The sequence below is a fragment of the Streptopelia decaocto genome (assembly GCF_964273445.1).
Source record: "Streptopelia decaocto genome assembly, chromosome: 1".
NCBI classification, from domain to species: Eukaryota; Metazoa; Chordata; class Aves; order Columbiformes; family Columbidae; genus Streptopelia; species Streptopelia decaocto.
Window position 1 is genome coordinate 122,207,240 of NC_138663.1, and position 12,821 is coordinate 122,220,060.

The 12,821-nt window shown below is 42.0% G+C and overlaps 1 protein-coding gene across 3 annotated transcripts in view; it reads left to right on the forward strand.

Annotated features, from left to right (window-relative positions):
• The window catches only part of URB1 (URB1 ribosome biogenesis homolog), a 56,727-nt gene that overhangs the window by 39,246 nt on the left and 4,660 nt on the right, over positions 1-12,821 (forward strand). For all 3 annotated transcript variants that reach the window (XM_082055021.1, XM_082055022.1, XM_082055023.1), the window contains 11 exons: positions 292-402; positions 494-557; positions 2,342-2,513; positions 3,062-3,164; positions 7,528-7,688; positions 8,050-8,161; positions 9,139-9,245; positions 9,774-9,917; positions 10,652-10,761; positions 11,456-11,632; positions 12,542-12,783. In XM_082055021.1, coding sequence (XP_081911147.1) covers positions 292-402; positions 494-557; positions 2,342-2,513; positions 3,062-3,164; positions 7,528-7,688; positions 8,050-8,161; positions 9,139-9,245; positions 9,774-9,917; positions 10,652-10,761; positions 11,456-11,632; positions 12,542-12,783 — 1,503 coding nt within the window. The remainder of the gene's footprint in view (positions 1-291; positions 403-493; positions 558-2,341; positions 2,514-3,061; positions 3,165-7,527; positions 7,689-8,049; positions 8,162-9,138; positions 9,246-9,773; positions 9,918-10,651; positions 10,762-11,455; positions 11,633-12,541; positions 12,784-12,821) is intronic.

The window sequence follows — 12,821 nt, forward strand, 5'->3', positions numbered from 1 at the left end:
GAATAGGGTATAGCACTTTTTAACCGGAGAGCAGATACGTACACGTTGAAAGTTTCTGTGGGGTAGTGTGCCACCTTGTATACCCCAGCTCACGATAACATTTGTGTGTCCAGCTTAGAAACAGTGTTTTAATTTCTTCAAAAATATTGTTCCACTTGGCTGAAGTGCATCGTAATTGTCCTTCAGTGCAGTCAAGGAGATGGTTTCTGGTATTTATAGAGATAGATCTTGATCTAAAATGTACAGTACTGTATGTACATCTGTTTAGCTCAAGCTGTGTGTTTATTTCAGAGGCCTTGGTGGATATACTGCTGACAGTTGTGAAACTCAGCCCTTCTCTGTGTGAGAGCAGTCACCTTGCTGTGTTGCTGGGTGCCTACGGGGCTACGCTGAGTGCTGTAGGTAAGTGCGTTAGTCTGGGTAAGGTACTTCCTACTAGACCTGGCTTTCATCTTCATAGATGACTGACTTTGGGTTTCATCTTGGTTTTTAGATCAGAAGATACTGCTACTGCTTCAGTTATATGAGAAGAATAATCAAAGTCTTATAAATTCCAGGTAAGCCAACCACCTTTCCTTTTCGAGTAACTACATGGAAATAAGCAGTCTCACAATTGCTATTTTTCCAGGGTCCTATTTTTAACTGAGATAAACAGTGAGCAAGGTCAAACCTAGAGGTGAATGTTGCTTTTGGAAACAATTTTTCCTACATATTTCCTATTCTTAACAAAATTGTCATGTGTTTCCTGAAGTTTGGGGTATCTGTGGGTTGGGTGAGGGCCTGTCCCATTTCAGTAGTGCCTCACTCTCTAAGTGAGAGATAGAGAAGAATCCACTATAGGGATGTCATCACAGATGAAGGCCAAAGCACAACTTGCTAGTGTAGAAATCATTCCCCTTCCCTGTTCCCTTGGGATACAGGATTTGCTACTCAGCACAGCCCTTGCTGGCCCTTTTCAGTGATCTTACCCCTGTATGTGGGATATTCGTCTCTGGTGCTTTGCTGAAAAAGAATATACCAGTGGAGGATTGAGAGTATAACCGCTTGTATTACATGTATATTGTTAGTTTGGGGGTACTAACATGATATCGATGCCTTCCTTGTTTTTCATCAGTCTGAACTGTAGCTGTCCTTATAGCGCAACCTTGCAATACATCTACATGCTTCAGAAGAGGTAACCATGTGTTGTATAGAATAGTCAGTTTCTTTTCAGGCCCTGTACCCAAGCAATCCACAGGGAAGTCTGTTGCTGTTAGTTCTTACATACACTGATGTTTTTGGTCTGCCTTGCTCAAATGCATTTTTCTGTCTTTGAGGCAGGAGCATAAATATTAACAGCAGTGCAAGAGTACCAGCACAGCCAGTTGCAGCAGGACTGGACTCTGAGTTCAAAGAACCTCCTTTAGCTTTGTCTGAGAATACAGATAATCCTTGTAGCCTGTGAAGGAGAACAGAAGATGAAGGTTCGTGTTAGCAAGGAGCTGAGGTGGCTTCTAGAAGCCAAGACTCTGACACTAGCTGCATCCTGTATAAGTCTTTACTGAAAGCCTTTGTGAATGGGAGGGTGTTATGTGAGGAGGAGACTCATTTCAGAAGCAATTAGGTCCCAAAACTTTTATAGCTTTTTTAAAGGAGAAACAATTTCATACTGTACCCTGACGTGAATTGGTAGCTCGATATTTGGGCTAGACTTGATCCCAGCACTGAAGAGTTTGAGTGACCACAGAGAACATTCAGGAAAAGTGCTGTACGTGCAACCCAGCAGAACCCAACTTGTGTTACAAATGAGAGTCTTCAGGTTCTGGAGGATAAGAAGCCTAACGCCATCCCTCCAGCTGCCTCACTGACAGTACCTATGTAATAAATGACAATATCAGTAGCACTTAAAGCACAATAGCAAAGTAAGTGGTGTCTAAGGAGCAACTTGGAGGAGAAGAGTAAGGATTTATGTTTTACTGAACCACTGTGATGCTGGTTTGAAATATCAATTGCATTTGAGACAGCCTTGTCTGACCAGGTCTTGATCACTTGTCTCTTCATGCAGCTGCTGTCATACTTACCTGCATTTATAGTTTAAATTTTTAAAAAGTGCTTTTTTTCTGGGAAGGTAAGTTCTGACTTGGAGTAGGAAATAGTTAATGAGACACCCTCAGACTGAGTTTGAAAAGCTTTTGGATGGATGAAGAAGGTGTTGCTAGGGAAACGAGTTCTAGTTTCAAGTTCCCACGGGATAAGTACAAGTGAAGGAAAATTTAAATACTAATTTATATCCTCTGTAATTGCCTTTCACTCAGTGTTAGCAGTCTGTTGACTAATGCCTTTACTTTTAATGATGTTTAAGAATCCTGCTATGGGGTCCAGCAGCTGTGGAGCATCACAAAACATGCAAGAGTCTGGGGAAGTCACTTTGGCAGCAGCCAAGCATGGAGGAGATTTTGTGTCTGCTAGATCGAGAAAAGATGATGAAGACAATTCTGTCTTTCCCCCAACATCGCCGTCTTCTGTTACCAGAGGTGCTTTGGTTCAGACTGCTGAATTATCCTTTTGATATAGAAAAAGAGCCTTTCACTTCAGTGATTTCTTTTTTGCATTCATGTAGTGCATCTGTTTACATCAGGAAAGTAATTTAAATTCATAGGAGGGCTGGAATGAACTATTTAGGAGCACTTCTCAAATGAGTTGCAGTAAACGGACAACATCTTGTCTGCAGGTGTAATTGTGCAGCATTGCAAAGGTTGCCATGTATAAGTGAGACCAAAATTTAACTTTTAAACAGTTGTTAAATTTGACTGTCCAAGAATCCACTAATGGTGGGGTCTTCTTTCACACAGTCTGCTAGCATGCTTTTAGACCTGTTTGATTTACTTAGGGGAAAATAGTTTCAGAACCCTGGTAATGAAAGCCGGTTTAAAACACAAGCACATCTCACCCTGTATTGCATTATATTTTGCGGGGTTTAGTATCAGCTACTTTATAATTGGATGAGGTGGTCAAGGAAGTTTAAAACCAAGCTGGAAATTGGTGTTACTCCTTACAAATACTGGTTTTGATTTCATTTCAGGAGGAACAAAAGTCACTGTATAGAGATGAAAGTGTCAAGAGTCTTGATGACTTCTATGATCCTTGTTTTCTACTTCAGCTCTTTAGTGAATTGACCAGACCAGGTAAAGTGAATGTTTGATATTTAATGTAATTTTATTCTGCTGTCGGAGCTGCATGGCTTCCTCTGTAGCTCTGTTATTTTCGATCTAAGAGCTAATACTACAAAGAAATTTGTTCCTGGCTTTGGAGAGCATGAACATACATCACTTAACCACCTACTCCATTGCATTATAATTTTCGGAACAACTTAAAAATTAACAAGGCATAATTGGCATTAAAGTTTGTTGTTTTTTTTTAAAAGCACTTTTCCAAATAATGCACTGCATCTAGTAAGATTTGGCTATTCAAAATAGAGCAATGTGGCAGCAGATAGGCATTCATGCTGAGCTGCTCTTGTCTAGAAGGCTAGGTGCTCCCTCATAGCTCTTTTAAACATAGTGGATTAACCCTTTGTAGAGCGACTGTTCTGCTTAAGATGAAGAGAACTTTTTAAACTGGGACTGAAAACAGCTTGGAAGAGACAAAGTAGACACAGATTTATGTAGTCTGATCTGTTGAACAGCATTCTGTATAGCATGAAAATCAGCACAATGTCATTATAAAACAGCATAAGAGGGATCAGTAGAGAATATTCCCCACTGGAAGGTTGTATTTTTTCTGATGAATGTGTAGAACGGTATTCTGCATCAGCTATGGTGTCACGGCAAGGCAGGCATGGGAGGGATGGTGCCTTCTGCTGTTACACACAGTGCCCCACCTGCGGCTGACAGGACTGCTCTGATCTGGGGCTGCTTGTGGCTGAGTTTTTGGGAACAGTAACCGGCTCCTTTCGTCTCTGCTGTCAGTGGGAGCTGGGCAGAGGTAGGACAGATCAGAAAACGTGCCCTGCAATGCTGGAGGAGTTCTCTGGGCATAAACCAGAAGCCACCATTTCTGGGGAAGGGTGAAGTTGTTTCCTGACGAGAGAGAATCTCTGTAAGGGTATTGATTTCTGTGACTGCATCAACTGGAGATTTGGCCTGTTACAGGCCGTGGTTTTAGTACAAGGAAACTTCACCCAACTCATTTTCCATTGGACAGAGTTGCATGGGGCCACTGCACGTCATGAATAGGCCTGTGCTCACAATTGTTGGAAAGTTTTATGAGATCTGCATGGTGCTTGAAAACTAGTTGCTTAGACTCACTTCTCTTGTTTGACATGACCCTGGTTTACTTCACAGGCATGCTATTTAGAGAGCCCTTAAAGATCAAAGTGAGACAAGTATCATAAGGAGTTTCCTAACCAACATTCTTTGTGTGTTATGACTAACCACTGTGTAGTTACAGCTGAATTTGGCTTTCCACAACAATAGTATCAGAAGCAATTGGCAGGCTGATAACTGTCTTTCAGTGAAATCATACTTACAGTCCTTCTTTGTTCACCTAGACCCTTATAGTACAGTACGTGGTTTGTGTGTTCTTAGCCTATACTTAACTACAGTTGTAAACCGCCCTGTATAATTTTGACAGCAGTAAAAAGAACTGTCTCTTAGTCTACTGAGGGGAAAAAGGTACCAGAATTATTTGGCACTTTGCAGTAGGATGGATCTTAGACAATCCAGTTAATGCTGGGTCTTTGGCCTTGTTGTTGATTAAGAGCATAGACAGCCAGTGTCTTTGAACCTGGGTGTAATAGTTGGAAAAAGCACCTGTCATTGTCACCCACCACCTGGAGGCCACCGCCTTCACTGGCTGGAGGGATTTGGTGGCTGTTGGTCAGCCAACAGGGACTGCTGCTTGTGTGGGAAGCAGTGGGGCTGGGGGAGCGATTGCACATGGTGTTCTTGAGGAGCTGTTGAGGCAGCGTGTATCCTGACATGGACTGACTCTGAAACTTGAGAGGGGGAAAAACAGGTCTCGTAACTGCTCCATGCCAAGTGAGCGTCTGTGTTCTAAGAGGGGCATTTTTAAATGGCCCAAGTGATTTATGAGTTCAAGTCCCATGGTGCTTCTAAACCATGTCAGCTGCTCTTGGAATTCCCAATTCCTCTTTATTTATTTGCTCTTTGTACTGGCTGCGCAGTGCCCTGTGCACAGATGTTATATAACTGCTGAATTTATAAACATAGACTTGTTGCACAGTCTTTAATGCTCACTGAGTAAGAAGTACGTCTGGAGTTGGGCAGATAGCAAGTTCTGTCTAACTTTAGCTCTGATAAGCATCTTGTGGAAAGCTTTTCCATCATGGTTCTCAAGGTACTTTAAACAAACTGTATGTCAGATTTGGAATTAACTTTTTTTTAATAATAGCTTGTTATTTTATGTTAGTTGTTGAATGCACTCTCCAAGGTCAGCTTGATGGAAAATATTTCCACTGCGTGTTTTCAGTGAAATAAAGTTTTCCAAATAAATCTTTCTGTGATCAGCATGCACTTTACTGCTGAAGCGAGGACCTTGCATTTCACTATGTGTTATGACCCTATAAAATTTTGCACTTTGTCTGTCTAGTTCATGTACATTAGTAGTTCTGAAGAACTGCGGTCTGAAGGAGAGCCATGTGGGGGCTTGCTGGGAAAGGGCACACCACACATATTTGATCCTGTACTGAAGAGGGGTTGTTGTATGGGCTAGGGCTCTCTGTGAGATGTCCGTAAGTGATGGAGAATCCTCTGCACACAGATGAGCTTTAGATCATCTTTGCATGTTCACTTGGGCTTCAACAGAAAGCGTCCATTTCTGAGTGCTTACCTTGCATCTTGCCTGCGGAGTGGGAAGTGTGGAGTTGCTTTGCCCCAGGCAGGAGGCAACAGAAGGCATAGATTTGGTGTCCCTCTGGGCTCTCTCTTTCTCCTGCCCTGTTGTTGCTGCTCCTCTCATGGTTTTCACTGGGCCTCACCCAGTGCCTGGAAGCAGAGGAGGATAGAGCTGTATCTGTACAAGCTCTGGTGTTGCGAGAGGTATCTCACGATAACAACTGAGGTATCTTTTCACTCACTAAGAGAATGGCTGAGGTGTTTTGCAGTGTGCCAGTTAAATTTGATGTGCTTTGGTGAGGAGTGGTGTAGCGACGTGTACAGTAATTGCTGGTATTGAAACAGCTTGTAAAACAACTCACCGAAAATACCTGTCATTGCAATTCAGCAATGCCTTTGCATTGGTCAGGTAGCAGTGGGCTGTTTTGGGGCAGTGCTGGGAGGTGGGGACCCTGCTGTTGCCTGGCCCATAACTAGCAGAGCTGGATGTGAAACTGCCAGGCACGAGATTTTGAAGTTCTGGAGTTCTGGCAGCTGAGGAAATGATGAGAGAAAGAGCCCAGCTGCTGCTGCAGGGACACAAATAATCTGTGATTTTCACATAAATATATATAAAATATATATATATATATATATATTTTAGTTGTGTGTGGGTGGTGGTGGGGGAGGAAATCAGTGGACTAAATATAGGTACTTGTCAGTAAGACTAAAGCCTCTTCTTAAATAGGAATATTTGTTTCTCAGAAGCTTCCTTTTGACCTTGAGTGTGAATTACAAGAAAATGTGAATATTGTTGTTAAACGCGGAACCACAATACATTTGCATTTTTAGCTGGTAAAACACTACTGAGGTGCCATTGCTTTCTGTTACTGGTGAATGGAATAGAAATAGCACAGGAAATATTGTAGAGGTTTACATCAAGTCATTTCTAGCCATCAGTGGGTAGAAATGGCACAAGCTCTTCAAAATACACAGCCCCTAAATAAGAAGCTCTAAATCCCAATTGATGGCAAAACGCTATGGAAGATAAATGTTAGATTCAAGGGTGTGTTTTCTGTTCGACTGGTTACTGTTCCTGGCAGGGTTTTTGTTTGTCCCAGAAGGGCACAGTTGAGTGCTTTGCTTGGAACATGCCTTGCCAGCAGAATCGCTCATGCCTGCACAGTAACAGCTGGTGTGGCTAATGGCTTATTTATGTATTATTTTCCTGTCCTTTCTCTAACAGAAGCTCTGTAGTGCAGACGGGCTTTTCATCTGTGATGCTGATCTTTCTTTCAGACACAGACTTATCAAGTACCCAGAAAATGTTTTAAGGAGAATTTTCCCTCTTGTTCTTCTTTGTGCTTAACTTTCCTGAAACAGTGAGTTATGTGATGTCTTTACAGAATTTACTCCTAACTCGGCATGGTCTAGCAGGCAGAGTCGTCTCTCTCTCACATAAATGAAACTAACCACATTAGTTTCAACTCAGGTAAAGAATTCCTGTTCAGAGTGATTGGCAGAATGCCTTTGTTAGCTGAAGGAGCCTTCAGCATGCAGTGAACTAATAGTTTGTAGGGGTAGATCTAGAAGTTGGTGCTTATGAATTGAAGTTTTGTTAAGGATTATAGTGCTGTTATATACTCTATGACATGTCACTATAATGCACTGGGTGTTTTTCTTTCCCTTTTTCTTTTTTTCCCTCTTCCTACAGAGTGTGTAGTGGCGTGTCACAAGTTTGTCGAAGTCAATGCCCTGGGTCTAACAGTAGCTGCCCTTAGCAGCTATGATTCCAACATGAGAGCAGCTGCGTATTTTGTCCTGGCTTCCTTTCGTTCTCATCTGGAAGGAGCTCGCTTTCGAGAGAAGAGTCAGGTAAGACTGAGCTTGGTTGATAGTTTGCCAACTTAGACGTTTTATGTCATGGACACTTGAAGGAAAGTCGTCGCTTTACTCATCTGTACATGGTGAAAGAGCTAAAAGCAGCTTTTAATCCTCTCTTCTATTGTTTTTCTTCCATTCTTTGTGTTTCCTCCTGTTATAATCAGTGGGCAGAAAAAGGTGTTCTAGAAATTTCCTAGGGATTTTATTTGCAGGAATGGAAATCCTGGTGGGATTTATATTTGATTTATGGCCTGTGAAACACCCTAAAAGCTTATTTACGTATTCATGGTCTCCTGCTGTATTTTTTTGGGTTATGGTTCAAGCTTTTCTCCCCTGGGCTCTTTTGCTGCAGTTGCTGTATCTTTTGGATTCTGTGCAAAATGGAATCAGGCAGCCGAACCTCAGATTTACCTTCTCTTTGGCCCTCTACGTTGCTCGTGTGGCACAGCAGATTCTGAAGCCAGGTATGTAACCTACTGTGTGTGGAACTCCTGGGTGTTAAACAGGAGAGAGCCACTGTGCTTGGAGTAATGATGGATCCTGGAGGTGGAGGTAGCCGTGACACCGGTAGGAGCCATGAAGCCTGCTTTCCTGCGTTTCAAAGAAGAACTTCCAGTGCTCGTGTAGACTGGAGAAGTGGGAAATTTTGATTGTGCACAAAACTGGTCTGATCCATCAGGGATGAAGCCACTCCCTCCTCATAATTTTGGGTGGAGGTGGGTAGAGGACTGGATGAGTGGAACTAGATGAGTGTGCGAGTTCTGTTCAGCAAATCAGAGTAGGTTGTCCTTTTGTCCCTAGACACTGAATCAATGTAAGTCACTGTTGCAAAGAAGAATCATAGCATCAGAGAGTAGTTCAGGTTGGAAGGGACCTTTGGGGGATTCTAGCTAAACCCTCTGCCCCAAGTAGGGCCAGCTATGCGGGCAGGCAGCTTTGCTCAGGGCTTTATCCTAGAAAACCTGCAGACCTCTAATCTGACCCTAGAAAACCTCCAGGGATGGAGACCATACAGTCCCTCTAGACAACGTGATCTGCTGCTCTTGGGGAATGTGTCTGGCCTATCGGTTAAAAATGATGATTGCCTAACCCTAACAGTGAAGTGTTAGGCTTGAAATGTGGAGAGATTTGCCTCTCACTTTGCCACAGATATTTGTTTTGTCAATGAAGCAGCATTGGATTTGCTGAAATCGGAGACACATGGAATGTTGTTCTTCTCACCTGCTCTGTGTGCACTCTGAATGAGCTTTTCATTTTGGCGAAGAGGAGGGACGGCCAACAATGTAATCAGCCTTAGAGCAGGTGGCCTCCTTCTGTAATTAATGTACTATTCTGACAACTAGGTGAAACACTGGAAAATACAAGTTCCATTTATTTTTCTGCGTGGTTGTGTATTGTGACCATTGTCCTCCTTCACAATAACCATTGTTTCTCTTCACAGAGGAGCACATGTATATGAAGATAAACAGATTCCTTCTGTCACACCAGTATTTGGACCTGAGGAAAGTACCAGCGTTTTTCCAGCTTTTCTACAGTTTTGATTTCGAGGTGAGAATCCCATCTTAGGGATCCACTAGTTCTTCAGAAAATAATAGAACAAAGCTATAAAAATGCAATGAAATCTTATTCGTCCACAGGTGATTAATTAGAGGCATCTTTTTGTTTGTTTGTTTGATGTTTGAATTAGAAGTATTATTTCTGAGTTTCTTTGTTTTCTTTTTTTACTAGTAACACATAATGAAATGAGTTGTGCTGTGCATGCTCTGTAAGCACAACAATGTTCTGCCCTAGCTAGCTTACATTCATATTTGAGTTTAGATTATTAATGTTGAGATCAATAGAGGTATTTTAGAAACAGCAACTTTTAAAGTTCTATTATCAGTGCATATTTGAGCTGCAGACTAACTGTTCCTGATGGATATTATTGATTAAATTTGATAGGGATGAAAACTGGAAAGTCCAGAAAAAGCTGTTAAGCAGTGCGCTGGCACTCCCAGGGAACCTGGGTTTTTGTGCTCTTATGAGCAGGCATTATTTTCATGTGTCTGATGCTGATATTTTTCTTATGGCTTCTAGTACAAAATAGAACGTGAATGGATTCTCAGATTTCTTGGAGAAGGGTTGCGTGATAAACATTGCTACGAGCTTTATGACTTCCAGAGGATTTTCCAGGTCATTCTTTCCTTTTTCAACAGTCCTTTGTGTGATGAGGGCTCCCAGGTAAGAATTTAAAAACAAAACAAACCTAAAACCACAAAAGTTTGCATGGTTTGGAGATCTTAAACAAGTACAAAGCAGAAAGGAGTGATTGACTCTTACTTAGCCCTCTTGAAAATCTGTTCCTTGTTGAGTTTGAATATGTGTGGAGGGGGAAAATATTTGCTTATGTCTAAATCAGTGTCACATCCTTGTCCCACTAAAATTGGAATAGGTCCCTGCCATCATGGGACCTTACTCAGTTTCATCAGCTGGTGGTCTGGCTCTAGCCTTATTTCTACTGCTTTGTGGAAAATATTACAGATACCGCAGTATTCCTCATATGATCAGGGCCTTCACTGTTTTAGGTCTGTTTATTCCCTAACCAGCATATTACCTGTACAATGCTTTAGCAGGAAGAAAATTCACATGCTGGAAGCTTTTGTGTTTGTAAGCATCCACCCTGAGAAATCTAATTGGTTAAGAGTATGTCAGTTAGGCATCAAACTCTTGGCCAAAAAGAGAAGATTGTCTCGCTACCTTAAGACTTTATAAGAGTAGTATGTATGAAGCCTTGAAAAGAGAATGTCTTTTCTTCCCTGGGGTGTCTAAGAACGTGTGGTGTTTGGTAATCCATTTTAACTTTAAGTTGATCAGATCCCATATACCAGTCAGACTGCTGATTATATCCTTCTGAAAGATTAATAATTAGATCTTGACAAATTTTGTAAAAGAACAAATTATATTTTCTGCTTCAGAATCGTATTCTGGACATATTACAAAATGCTGCCCATGTCACCAGAGCTGCCTATGAGCTGATACAAGATCACAGCCTCTTAACCTGGATACTGCACATCTTAGAGGAAAGGTAACTAGGGAAATGCTAGTGAAATGGGAAGAATTTTACCCTCCACAGTAGACTAATTACACAACTGAGTATGAAAACAAGGGTGACAGATATGGAGGTGGCCTTTCAGGGCTTGTGATGTTGGGCACCTAGGGCCATACTTGCAGAACCTGGCAAACTCTGAAGTGTTCCCTTGTGTTTCTAAAGACAAAACTGAGATGCTTTCACCTTGATTTCATCTTCCCCACACACCTTAGAATAACAAAGTAAACACAGCTCCTGGTGTTGTGCTGTAAGCATCGCTGTTGTTACCTAAAGTCTGAGAACCATGAGGAACTGAGCTGTCTTGAGCAGGAGCTGCTCTAAAGAAATGGTGGCAGTGGTTGCAATGTAGTGGAACATTTGGCAGAGCTGTGCAATGTAAGATGCAAGTCAGAAATCACTAGTCTCCTGCAGGGGCCGTGATACATGACGGTGTTTTCCCCACTTGCATCACGGCAGAGGAGGGAGGGCAGTAACCAGGACCTCGGTGAGGCTGCAGCTTCAAAGGAGCACGTTCTCATGCCCTGACGGGGTCCTGGCTGAGATGCACCTAGTGCCACGCATGGCTCCAAAGGTGCATTAGAATATGGTCCCCTCTAGGGAACGGACTGGCTCCTGGTTAGGATCTGCTTTTCAGATGGGTGTTTGCTTCCTCTTTCTTTCTGTTTTTCAGGTTTCTGGAAAACAAGATGCTAAATAAGATTATTTCCTTACTCCATACTCTGTGGCTAACAAATTTAGGAGACAAGAAAGAAAACAGGAATCAGTCCAAGGAGAACAGGAAGTTTCTTCCAATTCAGCTTGTAAATGAATTTCTGTATGTTTTGATTGCATTAATCAAACACATTCGGTAAGACCCTATTTTTGTTGTTTTTTTTTTTTTTACTTTTAGTCAGTTTGCATCTCATCCTCTGTCCAGTTTGAAATTTATTAAGGCGAGAAGAATTTCTTGATTTCTAGTAGTTTAATGTGTCTGTCCCCCCACCTTCAGTTTGAATATTGTAGTGAATTTTGATGAGATTTCTTTGACAGGGAGGTTTAGCTGTTTAAATACATGGGGAATAAAGTAACAGCTGATGCACATCCTTAATTACTGCCCATTTTTAAGCTGCTGTGTTTTACCTTTTTCCTGCTCGATTGAAGCCTGCAGTTAATGGTGCTATTTGCTGCAAGGATCTTTCACACTCGCTGAAGGTTTAGGCTTTGTGTCTGTACCACACCTTGCAAACTGTACGAGGAGAAATGGTGCAAAGTTCTGCATGACAAGGTTAAGAAGGGGTCAGTCTCTTCACCTGTGTAAGCACAGCAGTTGCAGCAGGGGGAGTAGAAAGCAAATGGGTAACCAGTTCTGTCTGGGTTCATAAGAGCACCTGCAGCTCCTCGTGCACACAAGTATTGCCACAGCCTGGAGAAGTTGTGGTCATTTCCTCAAAATTTTGGAAAATTGTGCAAAATGAGGAAGGGTGGGTAAAGCTCCAGACTACTGTCCTCTTCCTTGTGTGCCATCTGCCTTTAGTATTTACAGGCAGGAGGGCAAAGACTACGTGTTTCATGGTCTATTTTGCCAAACACTAGTGGAGCAAAGTACTGGCGATTCAGCGGGAATGAAACTATTACTGGAATCCTGAGAAATCAAAGTATATGTCTAGAGAAACGCACGAGAAAACTGTAGGAAGAAGCTGTAAGGAGAAAAAACCTGTACGAATTTTATTAATTAGCATGCAGAAAAATACATGACACTTTTGTTTTCTTTCCGTAGGACTAATTTAGATCTAGGCAAACTGACTCAGTTTTTCAGTACACTCAATTCTGTGCTGGAATATCGTGCTATAGTTGTTGAGGCCTTCAAAGAAATGAACCGGTTCACTGTGAATGACAGCGTTCTCTCCAATAAAGAGATCCTGCTGCTGCTGCATAAGTGGAGCCTCATCGAAAAAGACCTGCAATTGCAAGAGGATGTGCAGGCTCTTGCTCAGCAATACCAGATCAAAGAATTGCTGAGTAAGTACTAAAATATTTTGGAAAAGTGATATTGTTGA